This window comes from Helianthus annuus, chromosome 17, assembly GCF_002127325.2.
Source record: "Helianthus annuus cultivar XRQ/B chromosome 17, HanXRQr2.0-SUNRISE, whole genome shotgun sequence".
NCBI classification, from domain to species: domain Eukaryota; kingdom Viridiplantae; phylum Streptophyta; class Magnoliopsida; order Asterales; family Asteraceae; genus Helianthus; species Helianthus annuus.
In genome coordinates, this window is record NC_035449.2 from 46,478,254 (window position 1) to 46,499,016 (window position 20,763).

Sequence of the window (20,763 nt, forward strand, 5' to 3'; positions counted from 1 at the left end):
CCGAATGATCTTTCTTCAATGGTACTGTTGAAATTCTTCTCCTATTATTGTGTATTGCAATTATGACCCTTGACCATAGTTGTTACGGCTCAGTTTTTAACCGCCACCACCACTTCACCAACAAGGCTAAATTTAGGTCTCTAATGCTACCAATTCCAAGGCCCCCAAACTTCTTTGCTGCTACAATTTTTTCCCACTTAATCCATCTCATTTTCTTACTTAAGTTGCATCCTCCCCATAGAAACTTCCTTCTTATTCCTTCGAGTATCTTTATTACGGCAACCAGACACTTATACAAAGATAGGTAATAGTTTGGTAGACTACCTAATACTGACTTAATAAGGATTGCCCGCCCAGCGAATGATAATATCCTAGCTTTCCAATTGGACAACCTTTTATTGAAAGTATCTACGACTTCCTTCCAATTTTGAATACGGTTCATATTCGCTCCAACTTTTAACCCCAAATAAGTGAATGGAAATTTACCTGGTTTGAAACCAAAGCTTGCCGCCTTTGCTATAATCTCATTTTCTTCAACTCCCACACCAAAAATTTGACTTTTCTTCGGATTTACTTTAAGTCCGGACACTAAGTAATAACATCTTAGTATCCTTCTCAGATTTCTTATATTGTTCTCCTCCCATTCCCCTACAAAAGATAGAGTCGTCCGCAAATAATAGATGAGTAATTGTTATCTCATCCCCTGGTAATTTCACACCCGAGTATATTCCCGCTGATTCGGCGTTAACCATCATAACATGGAGTGCTTCCATCGCTATTATAAATAAGAAAGGGGAGAGGGGGTCCCCTTGACGCAACCCTCTTTTGTATTGGAATTCACCGGTCGGTGCTCCATTTACTAGAATCGATCCTTTCCCGCTAAATAGTATCCCCGTTACCCAATTTTCCCACCTCGATGGAAACCCCATATGTGTTAAAACAGAAATAAGGAATTTCCAATTTAACGTATCGTAGGCCTTTTCTATATCCGCCTTAAAAACGAAAATTTCTTTCTTCGTCTTTCTTGCCCATCCCACAATTTCGTTTATTATCAAAGGCCATACACAAACATGCTTCTCTATGGTGTGAATCCAATAAATGTGAACTCGAAACAACACTATTTAAGGAGACATGCTGGGCTGGTAATGGTCGTGGTAATGATGGCCAGAGAGGTAATGGTAGTGGCAGTGGAAACCGTGGTGGAAACGGTATTGGGAATAGAAACAATCAAGGAGGAAATGGTGGCAATGCGAATCGTGGTGGTTTTGGAAACCCAGCTGGAAATGGAAACCGCAACCAAAACAAAAACCAAGGTGGTACTGGAAACAAGCAAGGATGCTTTAGTTGCGGAGATATTGGGCATTTCAAGAGAAATTGCCCAAAGAACAACCAAGCTCAGGGGAGAGTTTTTAACATTGGAGCTAGGGAAGCTCACCAAGATCCGAACGTAGTCACGGGTACGTTCCCTATCAACCAACACTTTGCATCTGTACTGTTTGATACTGGTGCCGATTATAGCTTTGTATCCCTAGAATTTAAGAATATGCTTGGGTTAGTAGCTAGTAAGCTAGATATTCCGTACTCGATAGAACTAGCTAATGGAAAGCTAGTAGAGGCAAATGAAGTAATTAGAGGTTGTGTAATAGAGCTTGGAGAGCACGAGTTTACGCTTGACCTTCTGCCAGTGGAGTTGGGAAGGTTTGACGTGGTAGTTAGAATGGATTGGTTGTCGAGCAACCGAACTGAGATCGTATGCCACAAGAAGATCATTCGCATTCCAATGGCGAATGGAGAGACGATTGTAGTGCATGGAGAGAAACATGATACGCCTCTTAAGATTATCAGTTGTTTGAAGGCCCGAAGATGTTTGCAGAAGGGATGTGTTGCCTTCTTGGCGCACGTCGTGGACAAAGAAGCCGCTGAGCCGAAGCTGGAAGATATCCCAGTTGTGAGGGAATATCCTGAAGTCTTCCCCGAAGACTTGCCAGGATTTCCGCCACAACGACAAGTCGAATTCCAATTGACTTGGTTCCAGGCGTCGCCCTGTAGCCAAGGCACCTTATCGACTTGCGCCTTCCGAGATGCAAGAATTGTAGACGCAACTTCAAGAGCTTTTGGACAAGGGATTTATCAGACCAAGCTTCTCGCCTTGGGGAGCTCCAGTACTATTTGTCAAGAAGAAGGACGGTAGTTTTCGTATGTGCATTGACTACCGCGAGCTAAACAAGTTAACCATCAAGAATCGGTATCCTTTGCCGAGGATTGACGATCTCTTCGATCAACTTCAAGGTTCAAGTTACTACTCCAAGATCGATCTTCGATCAGGTTATCACCAGCTGCGAATTCAAGAAGAGAGTATACCGAAGACTGCCTTCAGGACTCGTTATGGGCACTACGAGTTTTTGGTAATGCCGTTTGGGTTGACAAATGCGCCGACAATATTTATGGATTTGATGAATAGAGTTTACAAGCCATATCCCGATAAATTCGTGATTGTATTTATCGACGATATTTTGATTTATTCAAGGACGAAGGAAGAGCATGAGCAACACCTTAGAGCTATCCTAGAGCTGCTCAAGAAAGAGAGATTATACGCAAAGTTCTCAAAGTGCGAGTTCTGGTTGCGTGAGGTTCAGTTCCTTGGTCATGTAGTAAACAAAGATGGAATTCATGTGGATCCTACCAAGATCGAGGCGATCAAGAATTGGGAAACTCCGAATACGCCAACCGAGATCCGTCAGTTCCTAGGTTTAGCTGGTTATTATCGCAGATTCATTGAGGATTTTTCGAAAATTGCTCAACCATTGACCTCCCTTACTCAAAAGGATAAGAAGTACGAATGGGGAGATAAACAAGAGGAAGCTTTTCAGTTGCTGAAGAACAAGCTTTGCGATGCACCTATATTATCCCTACCTGAAGGCACCGATGACTTCGTGGTGTATTGTGACGCCTCGCGTCAGGGATTAGGCTGTGTGTTGATGCAGCGACAGAAGGTTATCACTTATGCTTCGCGTCAGTTGAAGGTTCATGAGAAGAACTACACAACGCTTGATTTGGAATTAGGCGCAGTGGTGTTTGCACTGAAGATTTGGCGACATTATTTGTATGGCACCCGATGCACGATCTTTACTGATCACAAGAGCTTACAGCATATATTCGATCAGAAAGAGCTTAATATGAGACAGAGACGATGGGTTGAGTTGTTAAACGATTATGATTGTGAAATCAAATATCATCCAGGAAAGGCGAATGTCGTAGCAGACGCCTTGAGTCGAAAAGAGAGGATTAAGCCCATAAGGGTTAGGGCTTTGGAGATGATTATACGGACAGACCTCTCGTTGCGCATCTGTGCTGCGAAGAGAGAATCTCTTAAGGAGAATCTTAAGGATGAGTATCTCCGTGGAATAGAGAAGAAGTTGGTATCCAATGAGGAAGGAACGTTGTGTTTCATGGGATGAATTTGGGTTCCCCTCTTTGGTGGTCTTAGAAACGTGATTTTTGATGAAGCTCATAAATTGAGGTACTCCATCCACCCAGGATCGGATAAAATGTACCAAGATTTGAAGGATTTCTACTGGTGGCCAAGATTGAAAGGTGATGTTGCAACGTATGTTGGAAAGTGCTTGACTTGTGCCAAGGTAAAGGCTGAATATTAGAAGCCTTCAGGTCTTCTGTAGCAACCCGAGATACCCACGTGGAAGTGGAAGCAAATCTCAATGGATTTTATAACAAAGTTACCAAGGACACCCAGAGGTCATGACATGATTTGGGTAATCGTAGACCGTCTGACAAAATCTGCGCACTTTTTGCCGATCAGAGAAAAGGATAACACTGGTAAGCTAGCTGAGCTGTACCTAAAGGAGATAGTAGCACGTCATGGAGTGCCTATCTCGATTATTTCTGAGAGAGACGGAAGATTTGTGTCAAGGATCTGACAATCTTTCCAGGAAGCGTTTGGTTCTCAGCTGAATTTGAGTACTGCTTTTCATCCGCAGACGGATGGTCAAAGCGAGATAACAATTCAGACGCTTGAAGACATGCTGCGAGCTTGTGTTATGGACTTGGGTGGCAGTTGGGACACTCACCTACCTTTGGTTGAGTTCTCCTATAACAACAGCTACCATACAAGTATACAAGCTGCACCTTTTGAAGCTCTTTACGGACGAAAGTGTTGATCGCCGTTATGCTGGGCAGATGCGAGCGATAGACAGCTAGTTGGTCCCGAGTTGGTTCAAGAAACGACAGATAAGATCATACAGATCCGAGAGCGCATTAAGGCGGCTCGTGATCGACAAAAGAGCTATGCGGACCAAAGAAGGAAACCTTTGGAGTTTGAAGTGGGAGATATGGTTCTATTGAAAGTCTCACCTTGGAAAGGTGTGGCAGGCTTTGGGAAGCGTGGGAAGTTAAACCTACGATTCATTGGACCGTTTAAAATCCTGGAGAGGATTAGTTCTGTAGCATACAAGTTGGACCTACCTGCTGAACTGAATGGTGTTCATGATACATTCCATGTATCTAATTTGAAGAAGAGTCCAACACATGAAACATTGGTTATTCCTGCTGATGAAGTTCACATTGATGACACACTCCATTTTACCGAAGAACCCGTTGAGGTTACGGATTGGAAAGTTAACAAAACTAGAAGGAGTAGTGTTAAGCTTGTTAAGGTTAGATGGAACGCACGTCACGGCCCAGAGTTTACTTGGGAGCGTGAGGACCGCATGAAAGCTAAATACCGCACTTATTCCCTAACACCCCTGTTGCTAATAGTAAAGCTTAAAATTTCGGGACGAAATTTTCTTAACAGGGGGAGAATGTGACAACTGTCAAAAATCCAGGTATCCGTACAATTAATTAATCTTGATTTGTGCCTAATGACTGTGCTAAAATTTCAATTAACTGCATTCTGATTACTGCCATACACAAACATGCGCATCATACATTGTTAAATGTCATACCAATATTGCAAGAAAGCTATATTGCCTCAAATGATGCATTCAGTACAGTTAGCACAGTTATCTGATAAATTAGGAATATGCTGATGGAGTTCAGTACATAGACAGACAGTGTTTTGAGACCCAGTATGGGCCAGAGACTAAGTACTACACTAGTATAGAGTGTAGGGAAGTAAGGACCCCAAAACTGCCTTCCTAAGTGATAGTTTAAGTGCCGGAAAGTGCCTAAAACACACATAAGGTGCTGAATTTAGCAAAATTCAGCAAAAATCAGCATTTAAACACAATAATATTATGCAGAAATATGGTAAAATGGTCCTGAATGCTTTCCTAAGTATCGGGAATTAAAAGTGTCACAAAAGGGTACATAAAGAACACTGAACTGTATAGTTTAGCACTTTAACGAACCAGTATTTAACCAAACAACCGGACACTACCCGAAACATCAAAATTACACTAGAAGCATTGTTGTAACATTTCCAAGCTAGTTATGATCCCCGAACATCATAACACCCCATACAAAATATCTAGTAACTAACACATATGACCAACACTTGGATTTGAACTAGATTATAACTATGTGGTTAAAACCTATGCTAAGACCCCCCACCTATCTCACGGCCCAAGTGGCCCCCACCATGTAGATTTTATTACATTATAATATTGGATCTTGTCTCTTGATTATGGACATATTACACAAGGGTTAGAGGATTAAGATGGTTATAAGAAGAACATGAAGGATGTAAACTCATTATCTACACACACTCAAAAACACACTCCATCTCTCCCTCTCTTCTCCTCTCTCGGCTGAACACAAGCACAACCACCACCATCATCATCCAACTTCATTCATCCATTTTCCATACATACAAAGGTGCTAGAGAGTGTATAAGGAAGCTTGGTGGCTTTGGAGCTTGAAGGACCTATTTTGCTTGCTTTTATCCACTCGCTTTCTTCACTTGATTCATCCCTAGCCTTGAGCTAGTGGTAAGATCCTTAAACACTCCATTTTACTTCTATTCTAGTAGGTTAAAAGATGTTACAAGTAACTAATCTTCAAGAACACCAAAGAATCATATGAAGTGAACATGAACATAAGCTTAAAATGTGAAGATATCTTGATGAATATAAGTTGTTATGTTTGTTGATCTTTGATTGTTTGTAGAGATGATGTTAATCATCATAAGGTCTTGCTAAATCATAATTAAAAACATAGTTTAGCAAGATGTGAAAGTAGAAATTTGTTGTAGGATGATGGATCATCCACACTTAAAGCATGAACTTGAAGGAAATAAAGTTTTCTTGAAAAACAATGATTAAAGTAATATGTTGATCATATGGATCTAAATATTTGTAAATGATATATCAAAGAAACCGAGTTAAAAACATGAGTTTCATATAATCTTGGTTCTTACATAAACAAGACTTGTTTTTAGTGATTAACCAAGTGTAGAAACACTTGTGTAACAAGAGAATTTCATAAAGAAACATTTTTTGCAAAACATGATTACAAGTTGTAAACATCTAAGTCCTTCAAGAATGATGTTTTTAAATAAACACCCCACTTTAAAGGGTAACAAAACTCACTAAACATACTACCAAGTTACTATAAATTTTCATAAACTTTCAAGTTCATGAAGTGGTAGATTAAGCATGGTTTTGGCAAAATTGGTAAGTGTAAGTTGTTTAGAGTTGATTTTAAATTGATTGTGATGATTTTTACAAAAGAAAATGATATGCTTGAAAGCACGGAAACCTCTATTTTTAGGGGAAACTATAGCAAAATTTTCTAAAAATATAAACACTTAGAAGAATATTTTTAAACAAATATTTATAAGTGTATTTTAACCATGAGTTTTCCACATAAACTTTACCATCATTTTTGTTACAAAAATATAAGTGTTGGAGGTTGGTTTTTATAAATAAAAGTGACTAGATATATATTTAGAACATATATATATACACACATGTGTGATTATTTGTATATTTTGTGTAATAGTTATATTATTTTAGGACATGAAATAATGTAACACATCAAAACAGCAAGAATTACCATCCAAAATATTATCAAAATTTCAAGGAATAAATATACAAGTTACACACAAAATATTGGCGAAACCGATTAAGAAATGTAACTTACAAAATATTTCGAAAAATATGTTCACAAAATATAATTTGGTAAATAATATTTTGGATACAAAGGAATAAAAATATGATTTTCACAATTACTTCAAGAGTATATCATATTTTTGACAAGGGGAGAATATAGCGTTTTGACAAGTATAAAAATATATATTTTCCTTGGAATTACTAGAAGATATATTATTTTTGGGAAAGATGTATATTTTCTTGAGTAAACTTGAAATACATTATTTTTGGATAAAAATAAGTTTATAAATATTTTTTAAGTTAGACTTGAAAATATATTATTTTGGAACTACAAATGTTTTTGCCAAAAGAAAAATTATAAATAATTTTTCTAAGTAATATTCCTTAAAATATATATTTTAGAAATATACATGTTGGTGGACTTTTATTAGAAATAATATTCCGGAAAGTTTAATAATTAATTAAGTATGAGGATACTTAATAAATACATTAAGAATACGTATTTTCGTACGTATAAATACACACCGGAATACGACCCCAAAATATGGCAAAATACACATGTATAAGACACCCCCATCCTTGGGAAGGAAACACAAGTATAAATACTTGAGATGTATTATTACAAAAATATTGTTTAACAATTATTCCAAAATTTATAAATATAATTTAAGTTAAAATATTACTTATTTTGACAATAATTATATAACTTAGAATAATATCAAAAGCGTAAAAGAAACGTAACTCCGAAACGTTAATTCTAAGTCAAGGCACGGCCCGTTCGTCTAATAGACATTAGTACGTTGTAGGTAGTCGTGTTCACCGGAGAAGTACGAGTTACGATTGTTGAAGACGCAAGACTGTGAGTTCCGTGTTCCCCCTTTTACTCTAACTGTTTTCAGTTTTATAACTTCGGGGGTGAAATACATGTTACAATTGTTTACAAACGTTATTATTTGGTATGGTTAGCTAAGGAAGGGTACACTTAGATCATGTGAGTGGTGGGCATAACGCTTAAGGCCATCAATCCTAGTTGTAGGACCGAGGGACATGAGTGATAGATCTATTTGGGTGTAGCGAGCCCCGCCCATGTTGGACCAGGGTTGGCCCATGAGTAGCTATGTCTTACAGCCGGAAGCCCGGTGCAAATCTGCTAGGTTTGAGCTCCCTACATCACGTCACACACATCAATGGCCTTGCAAACCATTGGTGATATGTTTTTCCTTGTTGCTTTCATACCGGGATTTATAAACTTACATACATACTTACAGTGATTTCAAAGGTTTATACATACACACAAACAAACACACGAACTCGCTCAACTTTTGTTGATGTTTTCAAAATACATGTATTTCAGGGAATTAGTAAGTGGATCTGGCGGGCGTTGGAAGTTTCATGCTGCGTTGTGAATAAAGATGTCATCCATGGTTTTGAGGTTTGGGTTGGGTGTCTTATTCCTGGATGAGACACGTCTTCTAAACCTTGGTCTTATTTAATATCTTTTGATGAGTCCTTAGTGAACTCCTAAACAATTCGTATGGGTTATAAACTTGAATTTGAAGCTATGCTTAAACAATGATGTTGTGATGTTTTCAAACTTATTTAATGGATGACAAATCTATGGTTTTATCATATAGTTGTTGTTATGATTGAATGCAATGGAATTAAGAAAGTCACACCATAATCACGCTTCCGCAAAAGTCAGGGTGTGACACCTGTAGCTTTTAACGAACTTCATGGCCTTCTTCACGATCACGACTACTTGCTTAGTGTTCATCACAGTCCATCAAACGTTGCTGCCCCACCACAGGCCTTTGCAGCCTCAACCGAAACCGACCAACCCAACCTCAATGCTGTCCAATCTCAACTTGCTAACCTTCAACTTCTAGCCAATCAACTGGGGTATCAACTATAGCCACCAGCTACCAGCTTGCAGCCACCAGCTACTTTTGCCAAACATACCCTATGTGTTATGGTTTAACGTAATGCCTTACCACGTCACTCTCACATTGACACTGAGCTTTAACTAACCACCTTCTAACAAGTATAGTGTGATTTAACTAAGAATAAAAAAATACAAAAAAAGAAATGTAATTGGTTGGTTTTTTTACCCCCATGGCTAACGCCCGTAAAGAGCATGACACCCCCTTGATTAACTATTAACACCCTCTTTAACTAGCCCGACACAATATTTAAGACGCTAAGGAGGTGACGTGGCTCGGGGCGTTAAGCCGCAACGCATATATTTATTGGCAAAAGATCAAATACAAATAATCTTAACATACTAAACATACAAATTGAAGGAAAACCCAAAAAGACAAGGTGGCATTTTTGTAATTACCACCAACTATCAAAGTTACAACCAAAAATACCTAAAAAAACACAATTTTTTTTAAACATTTTTTATTAAAAAATCGCTACATTCCGTTAGCAAAAAAAAAATTTTTTTTTTTGGCTGCTACTAAAAGTAGCGATTTTTTAATAAAAAATGTTAAAAAAATAAAATAAAATAATTTGTGTTTTTTTTTTATTTTTTTAGTTTTTTTAGGTTTTTTGGGGGTTTAGTTTTTAGCATTTTAGCTTGGGTGGAGGAGGGGGGGGGGAGGGTTAGTTTTTTTTTAGGTTTTTGGGGGTGGGGGGGGGGGGGGGTTAGGTTTTTTTTTAGGTTTTGGGGGGTGGGGGTTAGGTTTTTTTAGGTTTTTGGGGGGTGGGGGGGTAGGGTTTTTTTAGGTTTTTGGGGGGTGGGGGTTTAGGTTTTTTTTTGGGGTGGGGGGAGTGGTTAGGTTTTTTTAGGTATATTTGTAGAGTAACTTTGATAGTTATTGATAATTACAAAAATGCCACCTTGTCTTTTTGAGTTTTCCTTCAATTTGTATGTTTAGTATCTTAAGATTATTTGTACAAGAACTTTACCGTATACTTATTATATGCGTACAAAACAACCTTTACCAAATCCAAAATGGAGAAAAAACATGATCTTATTATCTTATCCACACTCTGAGTGGATCACTTCAACCCAACCATGTCTCCCCCAATCAAAATCTTATCTCATCTCTAAACAAAACCCTCTTTCACAATCTCCCCATCTGCCATTTTTCTTCCAAAAATGGCTGCAATCTTCTCGTGTTCTTCCCTCTACACCACTTCAAAATCATCTCTCTTCAACTACCCTAACCAACCTACTTCCTCCATTCGCAGATTCAGACCCATTTGTTCTTCTTCACACAACCCTAATCAAGTTCAATTCACCCACAAACAGGTAACTTAATCATCACATTATTATTAATTGCTTTCTTTATACTGAATATCATTGTAAAAATGCAAACTTTATGTCTATGTTTTGTTGGGTATCTTGATATTATTGTAAAAATCATTACATTATTAGTCTTGTGAGGGGAATTGAAGTTGTGGGTTTTTGTTGTTGTGCAGAAAGATAGGTTTAGTGGGATTAAAGAATGTGTGTTGTCTGTAGCTTTGGCAATTGGGTTGGTAACTGGTGTGCCGGCAGTGGGCTTTCCGGGTAATGCCGTTGCGGTTGCCGTTAATCCGGCATTGTCGGATTTAGCCGTGCTGATATCCGGGCCTCCGATTAAGGATCCGGAAGCTTTACTGCGGTATGCTTTGCCAATTGATAATAAAGCTATCCGGGAGGTGCAGAAGCCTTTAGAGGATATTACCGAGAGTCTCAAGGTGTCGGGAGTAAAGGCTCTTGATTCGGTCGAACGAGTGAGAATCTTATTCCCTTATTTCCTTTTTTAGTTACCTTTGTAGACCTGTAAGCGAACTGAATGAACATGATCACGAGCATGTTCGTGTTTGTTCATTTAACTTTAAACGGACACTAACATGAACATATAATCGAACACAATTCTTTTGTTCATGTTTGTTCATTAAGAAAATGAGCATGTTCGTGTTTGTTTATGTTCGTTTGTTTAAAACCTAAACAAACAGTTCATGAAGGTAAATGAACATAAACACACAAACTTATATGAACATAATTTAATAAGCACAACGAACACAAATGAACACAATTGACCAAACATAAATGAACACAAAGTAGTTTCTTTTATATAAATTACGATAAGTTCAATTCAAAAGCCCATGTTTTGTTACTAGGAGGTTCAATTACTAATTATTTATTTTTATATAAGTAGTTAAAAATCCCTTTTAGGGTTTATATTTATATAAATATAACAACTTATGTATTTATTAAAATTTAAACGAACGTAAACAAACGAACATAAATGAACATTCACGAACAAAAATGAACCAACAAAACATGTGTTCATGTTTGTTCGTTTATTTAAATAAATGAACTTCTCACTGAACAGTTCATGAACGTTCGGTTCGTTTACAGGCCTATACCTTTGAATTGTAGAATTATTAATAAGATTGGTGGTGTTGTGAATTTGTAGAATTTGAAGCAAGCTAAAAGAGCGCTTATCCAGGGGAAGAGCATGATCATAGCGGGATTAGCGGAATCGAAGAAAGACCATGCGATCGAGTTGCTTGGAAAACTCGAAGTTGGGATGGAAGAGCTTCAGAAAATTGCGGAGGATAAGAAACGAGATGCAGTAGCACCGAAACAGAAGGAGCTTCTGCAGTATGTTGGAGGGTGAGTATCGACACATTATGTTGGAGGGAAGACCGCGTGTCTTACAAATAGTATTTTCTCATTTATACCCTTGTGATTGACTGCAGCTGAGATCTTCGTGGGGCATTGGGTTAAATGCAGTGTTGAAGAGGATATGGTTGATGGCTTCCCGTATGAAGTTCCAGAAGAATATCAAAACATGCCTCTTTTGAAAGGGCGAGCGACGGTGGATATGAAAGTCAAAGTCAAAGACAATCCTAACCTTGAGGAATGTGTGTTCAGAATTGTTCTTGATGGTTATAATGCTCCTGTAACGGCTGGAAACTTTATAGATTTGGTGGAAAGACATTTCTATGATGGCATGGAAATCCAAAGATGTAAAAGAATATTTCATTATTAAGCATTTTATATATTTTTTTATAATGTTTATATAAGTCTAAGTGCTAACAACTTGGTTGTTTTGTTTTTTTACTATATTTAGCTGATGGCTTTGTTGTTCAAACTGGCGATCCCGAAGGCCCTGCTGAAGGTTTTATCGACCCCAGTACAGAGAAGACGCGTACAATACCTTTGGAAATTATGGTAGAAGGTGAAAAGACGCCTGTATATGGATCAACATTGGAAGTAAGTTAAACTTGGGTTGACCTTCTTTCTTTTTTTTTACTTCAAAAATAATTAATATGTTATATATGATACAAGAGCTATTATTACAATAACGTTCCAAACAAAAACTAGTGTAAATTGTATTTTACGTCCTTTAAGCTTCAACAACACTTCTGGCGTTGTCCTTTAACTAACAAAATTACAGCAGATGTCCTTTATGTTTTAATTTCTTTACCGTGGATGGCCTTTATTTATAGAAATGTTGGATTTTAATAATCCTAACTATTCGTCGTTGGCTACCAATAGTCTCAACTTAAAAATAACCACCGGCAGTCCCAACTATTAACATATTGGCCTCCAATGGAGCCTGACTAACAGAACCCTAACGCCGTTAGTCTCCAGTCGCCGGAAAACTTATTTTTAGCCGGAAAACTCAACATTTTCGTCTCAAAGCTCTATGTAACCTTATTACGGACCTTTAGGAACCTTTTTCTAGTAAAAGCCCCAATTATTGAAGTTGCCGGAAAACTCCTTTTTTCGCCGGAAAACTCAACTTTTTGGCCGGAAAACTTAACATTTTCGTCCTTAACCTCTTTGTAACCTTAGATCGGACCTTTGAAAACCCTTTTTTGGCCAAAACCGGTTTTCGGGTGACCGGAGACCAACGGCGTTAGGGTTCTGTTAGTAAGGGTCCATTGGTGGCCAATATGTTAATAGTTGGGACTGCCAGTGGCTATTTTTGAAGTTGGGACTGTTGGCAGCCAACGATGTATAGTTGGGATTGCTAAAATCCAATATTCCTTATTTATATAATATCTTTAGGGAAAAAGGACACCGTCTGTAAAGAAATTAGAACATAAATGACATCTGCTGTAATTTCATTAGTTAAATTACAACGCCGGACAATTTGCTGAAACTTAAAGGTCCTAAGATGCAATTTACCCAAAAAATTATTAAAACACTTTTTATCTGTTAGAAATAAAATACAGCCCAAATTGACCCGTTTGTATATGCAGGACATTGGTCTGTACAAGGCCCAAACTAAGCTACCGTTCAATGCATTTGGAACTATGGCCATGGCAAGAGAGGTAAGACTTATTAACCGCCGACTTTTATAATAAAAAATATTTTTTTTGAATAAATTTTCATATCGAGTTATATATTTTTGCAGGAATTTGAAAACAACTCAGCCTCAAGCCAGGTGTTTTGGCTTTTAAAAGAGAGTGAATTAACCCCTAGCAATGCAAACATTTTGGACGGGCGTTACGCTGTGTTTGGATATGTAACCCAAAATGAGGACTTTTTGGCTGATTTGAAGGTTGGAGATGTAATCGAGTCGGTTCAAGTAGTTGCAGGGTTGGATAATCTTGTTAATCCAAGCTACAAGATTGCTGGGTAATTTGTCCATTTTCATATTACTTTATGAGGATTGGTTGGAGAACAGTGGATCATTTTTATGAGGGAATTATTATAATGTACTATACTTTACTTATATGTATGTTTTTATAACTTTTGTATGGCTTATTCATATGATAATAATGATTCAAGTTTTTTAAACATTTTTTCTGTAACAAATGTTTTTCCCCTGTAGTTTCAGTTCGACTACAGATGTGACGTCGTTGATTAAGATCACTATAGAAATTCTTGACATATAAATTTGTATAGATGGCTTGTAACCAATACAAATCTGTTATCGTATGATATTGTAAACAAAGAGAACGGATACATTTATATATTTACATCAAACAAACAATGTAGCCGCTCTCCTTGTTTGTAAATATATAAATGTATCCGCTCTCTTTGTATGTAAATATATAATTGTATCCGCTCTCTTTGTTTTTGCTTTCATCGACAATTTTTTTTCATTAAAACAAAGAAAATTACAAAAGAATAACAGGTAAACGGGCAAAAAGTTGTACCGCAACCCCTTTTTGAATAGCAAATCCAGTTTCTACCAAAAGCCTTGGTTCCTCAATGTCGGGAAATTGCTATGCACATATCAAAGACAAAGGGAATGATGACATATTATATAATATTATACCCATACAATTGAAATGCATTACAAGTGTACAACAGTACAACTTAAATAAAGGCGAAACTTACATTACATCAAGCAGTCGGTGAACAATTCACACAACATAATTAACAACTCACAATGTATTCATCTTGTGCTCAATTTATGCCTCCAATAAACCACATTAGAAAATGTTCACGTCTTAATATAAAGACAACGAAACCAAACCAAACCAAATCAAACCAAACGAAACACTTGTTTTATCTCATCGAATCGGTTATTCCTGTCCTTATCATCGGGTTTTTCCTCTTGGCTCTTGTATTCCATATTCTTCACCTAGATACTTTTTTCCCAGTAAATATAAGAAATCATGAGAAACCAATGCAACTCTATTCGGGTTCTTTTTGCTCGACTCAATTCTTATAACACCATATATAGCACGGATCATAAGCGGTCACTCTTCCACGACATTGACAAGCTCATACTCAACAAGTGACAAATTGTTGTGTTCTTTTACAATGAAATTGGCAGGTTCAGTCACCTCAACACGGCCCCACTTGTCCACTGCAAGCCTCATTGATCCCTTGAACATGTCGATTTTTGCATTGCGCAAGATTACAGTGCTATCAGCTTTCATCATGTCCACTGCATCATCATCATCATCATGCATATAATAATATAAATCATTCATTGATGACATTTATCTAACTAATAAAAAGCTGTTATACAACAGAAACTAACAGAAAACTACCTTGACTATTCCTTGCAGTGAATAGGATAGTCCCGGTCTCGTCTCCTACCAAACACTCGGCAATTCGCATTTGACGGTCATCAGGCCGGCCCTTCTGCAACACCAGCTTTGAACTAACAACTTTTACAATAAGATTATGGCCACTCGTCCCAGGACGCAGGTTATCAACCTTGGTGAAAACCGGCTTCCTCTTAGGTGACTTTGTATCAGCCATTCCTCACAATTTCTACATTCATCAACATCATTTAACAAACAGTTCACACTAAACTCTCAATTTAACAACTACAGTCAATCTCACAGATTTTAATGGAACCAAAACAACAATCCTAAGGGTAGTTGGAGTCCAGCCTGGGGAGAGACGGGAAGATGCTGCCCTGACTGGGCACACCACCGCCGGTTCCAGGTTTTTTTCCACCACAAAACGGTGTCACCAAACCTCGGTCCCCCGGTTCCAGGTTTTTTCTTCCACCGCAAAACGCAAAACGCAAAACGGTGAGTAATCACCGATCCCCGGTGACTCAAACAAACACACACGTATACACACTTATCTATATATACACACAACAGACATACATATACACACACAACAGACATACACATATATACACACACAACAGTCACACACATACATATGCACACACAACAGTCACACACATACATATACACACACATATAACACACATATATATATATACACACACACACAACAGTCACACACATACATATACACACACAACAGTCACACACATACATATGCACACAACAGTCACACACATATATATATACACACACACAACAGTCACACACACATATACACACACACATATACACACACATATATACACACACAACAGTCACACACACATATACACACAACTGTCAGTCTGTGGCACATATATACACACAACAAAGTCACACACACATATTTTATATTATTTATTTTTTATTTAAAATAAAATGTGAAATATGAAAACGGAGAAACCAGCCGCCATCTAGAAATTCAGGAGAAAACCGGGGAAAACGATGTGGCGCTGTATGTGGCATACGGGAAAATCTGATGAAAATTGGAGCCTCCACCCAAATTAATAAAATTGACATAATAATGTCCTCAGCATACATCGACATTAACCTCTTAATAATAAATTTCACATAATGGATCAGAATAGAATATTAAAATGATCAGCGATCGAAAGAATCAATTAATCAAACAGTTTGAAATTCGATTACATGGATCAGGTAATTCGTATTGAAAGGAATTATGCATACAAGAATACTGTAAAATCTAAATCTAAACAAAAGTAAAATTATGAGAAGAGTTGAATTACCGTAATTCCGATTGGGTGATTGTGAGATGAGGATGAATCGATCTGCGTGTTGTTCTGGTTCGTTTTAGCGTTTGAATCGCCGTTAGAATAGAATTCATCGTTTTTAATGGTAATCGTTGTTTTCCCGGAAGCATCTCCACCGTCCACGTTGCTCGTCACAATAAGGTTGTAAAAGGGTCTACATATTCACACACCTCGTATAGACCTATACGAGGCGTATAAACTTTCTCAATTTCTAAGAGAATCTCTGATTATGTCATATTTGCCTCGTATATGCCTCGTATAGGCCTATACTGGGCGTCTAGGCGAAAAAAGACTATTTAGCCCCTGATTTAGGCCTATACTGGGGGTAAATTTGTCTTCTCTTATATGCCTCGTATAGGCCTATACTGAGCGTCTTGAAAGGTTTTTTTTTTTTTTTTTTTTTTTTTTTTTTTTTTTTAACAAACATTTTATACAATATTAATCGTTTTAGCAAACTTTTATACAAAAATAAGTTTTTTTTATTTTAAATAATTAATATTAGGACCCCTCGTTGTTGTTTTTTTTGAGTTGAAAAATGGATGTTTTGGTAGGGTAATTTGATTGTTTTTTGAGGGTGGTGTTTTTTTGAGTAAAAAAATGGGTGTTTTGGTGGGGTAATTTGAGTTGTTTTTTAAGAAAAGTTTCATTTTTTTATAAAAATATTTTACCGTTTTCAAGATCGGCCTTTAAAAATATTCGATCGTAGAAATATTACATTGTTTTTAACATATGGTGTGGTATAGGTCTCGTATAGGTCCCTTATAGGTCTTGTATAGGCCTATCGACGTATACGGGCGTTGTATCATATCCTATATTATGGTATCGTATCGTATTGTATTGTGTCGTATAGTGTAGTATAAGTCTCGTATAGTTCTCGTATAGACCTATATGGGACCTATATGAGACTTATACTATACACTATACGATACAATACGATACGATACAATACGATACAATACGATACTATCGTATCATATAGTGTAGTATAGGTCCCTTATAGGTCTTGTATAGGCATATCAACGTATACGGGTGTTGTATCATATCATATAGTATCGTATCGTATTATATTGTATCGTATAGTGTAGTATAAGTCTCGTATAGCTCTCGTATAGACCTATATGGCACCTATACGAGTGCTGTATCTTATCCAATAGTCTAGTATCGTATTGTATTGTATCGTATCATATCGTATCGTATCGTATAGTGTTGTATAAATCTCGTATAGGTCTCGTATAGGCATTGTATGGGTCTATGGATGTGGTATCGTATCCTATAAGTCTCGTATAGGTCCTGTATAAGCCTATCGTGTTGTATCGTATCATATAGTTTAGTATAAGTCTCGTATAGGTCTCGTATAGGCATCGTATAATTAACATTAGTGTTATTATAATTAAAATGAGTTTCTTATAATTAATATTAGTGTTATTGATATTAATATGAGTTTTTTATAATTAATATTAGTGTTATTATAATTAATATGAGTTATTATAATTAATAAGAGTGTTATTATAATTAATATGAGTTTTTTATAATTAATATTAGTGTTATTGATACTAAAATGAGTTTTTTTATAATTAATATTAATGTTATTATAATTAATATGAGTTATTATAATTAATATTAGTGTTATTATAGTTAATATGAGTTTTTTTTTATAATTAATATTAGTGTTATTGGTATTTAAAAAGAGAAAACAAAAAAAATAAAAATAGACGCCCAGTATAGGGCTATACTGGGCGTCTATGAGGACCAAAAGACTATACACTTGAATTAGGCCTATATTGGGGGCAAAACAGGGTTATAATGGTCTTTTGGACCCCTCGTATACGCCCAGTATAGCCCTATACTGGGCGTCTATTTTTATTTTTTATTTTTTTCTTTTTTATATATTTAAAAAGAGAAAAAAAAAAATAGACGCCCAGTATAGGGCTATACTAGGCGTATACTGGTGTCCAAAAGACCATTATAGCCCTGAATTGCCCCTAGTATAGGCCTAAATCAGGGGTAAAATGGTCTTTTGGACCCCTCGTATACGCTCAGTATAGCCCTATACTGGGCGTCTATTTTTAATTTTTTTTTGTTTTCTTTTTTTAATATTTAAAAAGAGAAAACAAAAAAAAATAAAACTAGACGCCTAGTATAGGGCTATACTGGGCGTATACGAGGGGTCCAAAAGACCATTAAACCCCTGAATTGCCCCCAGTATAGGCCTAATTCAGGGGTATAATGGTCTTTTGGTCCACATAGACGCCCAGTATAGCCCTATACTGGGCGTCTTGAAGGGTTTTTTTTTTGTTTTCTCTTTTTAAATATCCATAACACTAATATTAACTATAAAAAACTCATATTAATTATAATAACACTAATATTAATTATAAAAAAACTCATATTAATTATAAAAAACTCATATTAATTATAATAACACTAATATTAATTATAAAAAACTCATATTAATTATAAAAAACTCATATTAATTATAATAACACTCATATTAATTATAATAACACTAATATTAATTATAAAAAACTCATATTAATTATAATAACACTAATATTAATTATAAAAAAACTCATATTAATATCAATAACACTAATATTAATTATAAAAAACTCATATTAATTATAATAACACTAATATTAATTATATGATGCCTATATGAGACTTATACTATACTATACGATACGATACAACACGATAGACTTATACAAGACCTATACGAGACTTATACTACACTATACTATATGATACGATGCGATACAACACGATACTATAGGATACGATACCACATCCATAGGCCCATACAATGCCTATACGAGATTTATACTACACTATACGATACGATACGATATGATACGATACAATACAATACGATACTAGACTATTGGATAAGATACAACACTCGTATAGGACTATAGGTGTGGTTTAGGTCCCGTTTAGGCCTATAGGCTTATACAAGACCTATAGGGGCCATATACTAGACTTATACTATACACTATACGATACGATACAACGCCCGTATACGTTGATAGTGTAGACCTATAGGGGCCATATACTAGACATATACTAGACCTAAGGGACCTATACTACACTATATGATACGATAGTATCGTATTGTATCGTATAGTATGGTATCGTATTGTATCGTATAGTGTATAGTATAAGTCTCGTATAGGTCCCATATAGGTCTATACGAGACTTATACTATACTATACGATACGATACAACACGATAGGCTTATACAAGACCTATACGAGACTTATACTACACTATACTATACTATACTATACGATACGATATGATACGATACAATACAATACGATATTAGACTATTGGATAAGATACAACACTCGTATAGGACTATAGGTTTGGTTTAAGTCCCGTTTAGGCCTATAGGCTTATACAAGACCTATATGGGACCTATACTAGACTTATACCATACACCATTTTTTTACTCAAAAAACATCACCTTCAAAAAACAATCAAATTACCCTACCAAAACATCTATTTTTCAACTAAAAAAAACCAACGAGGGGTCCTAATATTAATTATTTAAAATAAAAAAAACTTGTTTTTTTTATAAAAGTTTGATAAAACGATTAATATTGTATAAAATGTTTGTTAAAAAAAAAAAAAACCCTTCAAGACGCCCAGTATAGGCCTATACGAGGCATATAAGGGGCAAAGGGTCACATATGAGGCCTATACGAAGGGTCCTATACGCCCAGTATAGGCCTATACGAGGCGTCTTGAAGGGGTCAAACCAGAAGTGACATGAGTCAGGCACTGATTTTGATGTAACCCTATGCGCCTCGTATAGACCTATACGAGGCCTATACGAGGCAAAGGTGTCTAAATAGGCAGATAAAGTGTCCAAATAGTCTAACCCTTGTAAAATGTTACTTTTACGCTTTTACCGTACTTTACAACTAGTGTTCGAGTGTTTTTTCCCACATTGGCGTTCCATGGGGTATGGTGAGGTTTGAGTTGGGGTATTTGTTGACACGTGGAATGGGAGTCCCTCCACCACTCAAATCCATGCCCATGAGGTATGGTGGGTTTGGGTTGGGGGCATGAGTTTGGTTTGACCATTGAGAGCCTGCCATGTCACCTTACTAGCCCTACTAGCCCGCCCCACGCCCGGCTTCAAACCCACGCCAATGGGGCCACGCCCCAAACCCACGCCCCAACCCAAGCCCCATACCCCATGGCCTAAGTATTAATCAAAGTATTGTTGCTAGAAAAATATTTATTACAATTAAAGGTTAATTTGTTTCTCATACCTAACCTCGTTAGATAAACTTAATTCATTAAATAATTATTGCTTTAAGAGTATATTGGGTGTCGGAGTGAGCGTCGAAGCCTCTCCAGCCCAGGCACACTAACCCGTG

At 36.6% G+C, this 20,763-nt stretch overlaps 2 protein-coding genes across 2 annotated transcripts; one reads left to right on the plus strand and one right to left on the minus strand.

Moving 5' to 3' along the window:
- Nucleotides 1-10,072: 10,072 nt before the first annotated feature.
- On the plus strand, nt 10,073-13,820 carry LOC110926440 (peptidyl-prolyl cis-trans isomerase CYP38, chloroplastic). Its single transcript, XM_022170206.2, has 7 exons — nt 10,073-10,323; nt 10,494-10,790; nt 11,480-11,679; nt 11,800-12,035; nt 12,140-12,282; nt 13,278-13,349; nt 13,433-13,820. The coding sequence occupies exons 1-7, from the start codon at nt 10,171-10,173 to the stop codon at nt 13,658-13,660; spliced, it is 1,329 nt and encodes a 442-aa protein (XP_022025898.1). The 5' UTR covers nt 10,073-10,170; the 3' UTR covers nt 13,661-13,820.
- Nucleotides 13,821-14,276: 456 nt separating this feature from the next.
- On the minus strand, nt 14,277-16,456 carry LOC110922102 (uncharacterized protein At4g28440). Its single transcript, XM_022166435.2, has 3 exons — nt 16,352-16,456; nt 15,027-15,252; nt 14,277-14,920 (listed from the first exon to the last, which is right to left on the minus strand). Exons 2-3 carry the CDS (start codon nt 15,238-15,240, stop codon nt 14,730-14,732), a joined length of 405 nt encoding a protein of 134 aa, XP_022022127.1. The 5' UTR covers nt 15,241-15,252; nt 16,352-16,456; the 3' UTR covers nt 14,277-14,729.
- Between the last annotated feature and the right edge of the window lie 4,307 nt (nt 16,457-20,763).

Excerpts from the sequence above, each read along its gene's own strand:
- LOC110926440 (XM_022170206.2), top strand. The coding sequence starts at position 10,171 with ATGGCTGCAATCTTCTCGTGTTCTTCCCTCTACACCACTTCAAAATCA. Across the intron at positions 10,791-11,479 it reads CTCTTGATTCGGTCGAACGA|AATTTGAAGCAAGCTAAAAG; the intron begins GTGAGAATCTTA and ends GTGAATTTGTAG. Across the intron at positions 11,680-11,799 it reads CTTCTGCAGTATGTTGGAGG|TGTTGAAGAGGATATGGTTG; the intron begins GTGAGTATCGAC and ends GGTTAAATGCAG.
- LOC110922102 (XM_022166435.2), bottom strand. The coding sequence starts at position 15,240 with ATGGCTGATACAAAGTCACCTAAGAGGAAGCCGGTTTTCACCAAGGTT. Across the intron at positions 14,921-15,026 it reads CACTGCAAGGAATAGTCAAG|TGGACATGATGAAAGCTGAT; the intron begins GTAGTTTTCTGT and ends ATGATGATGCAG.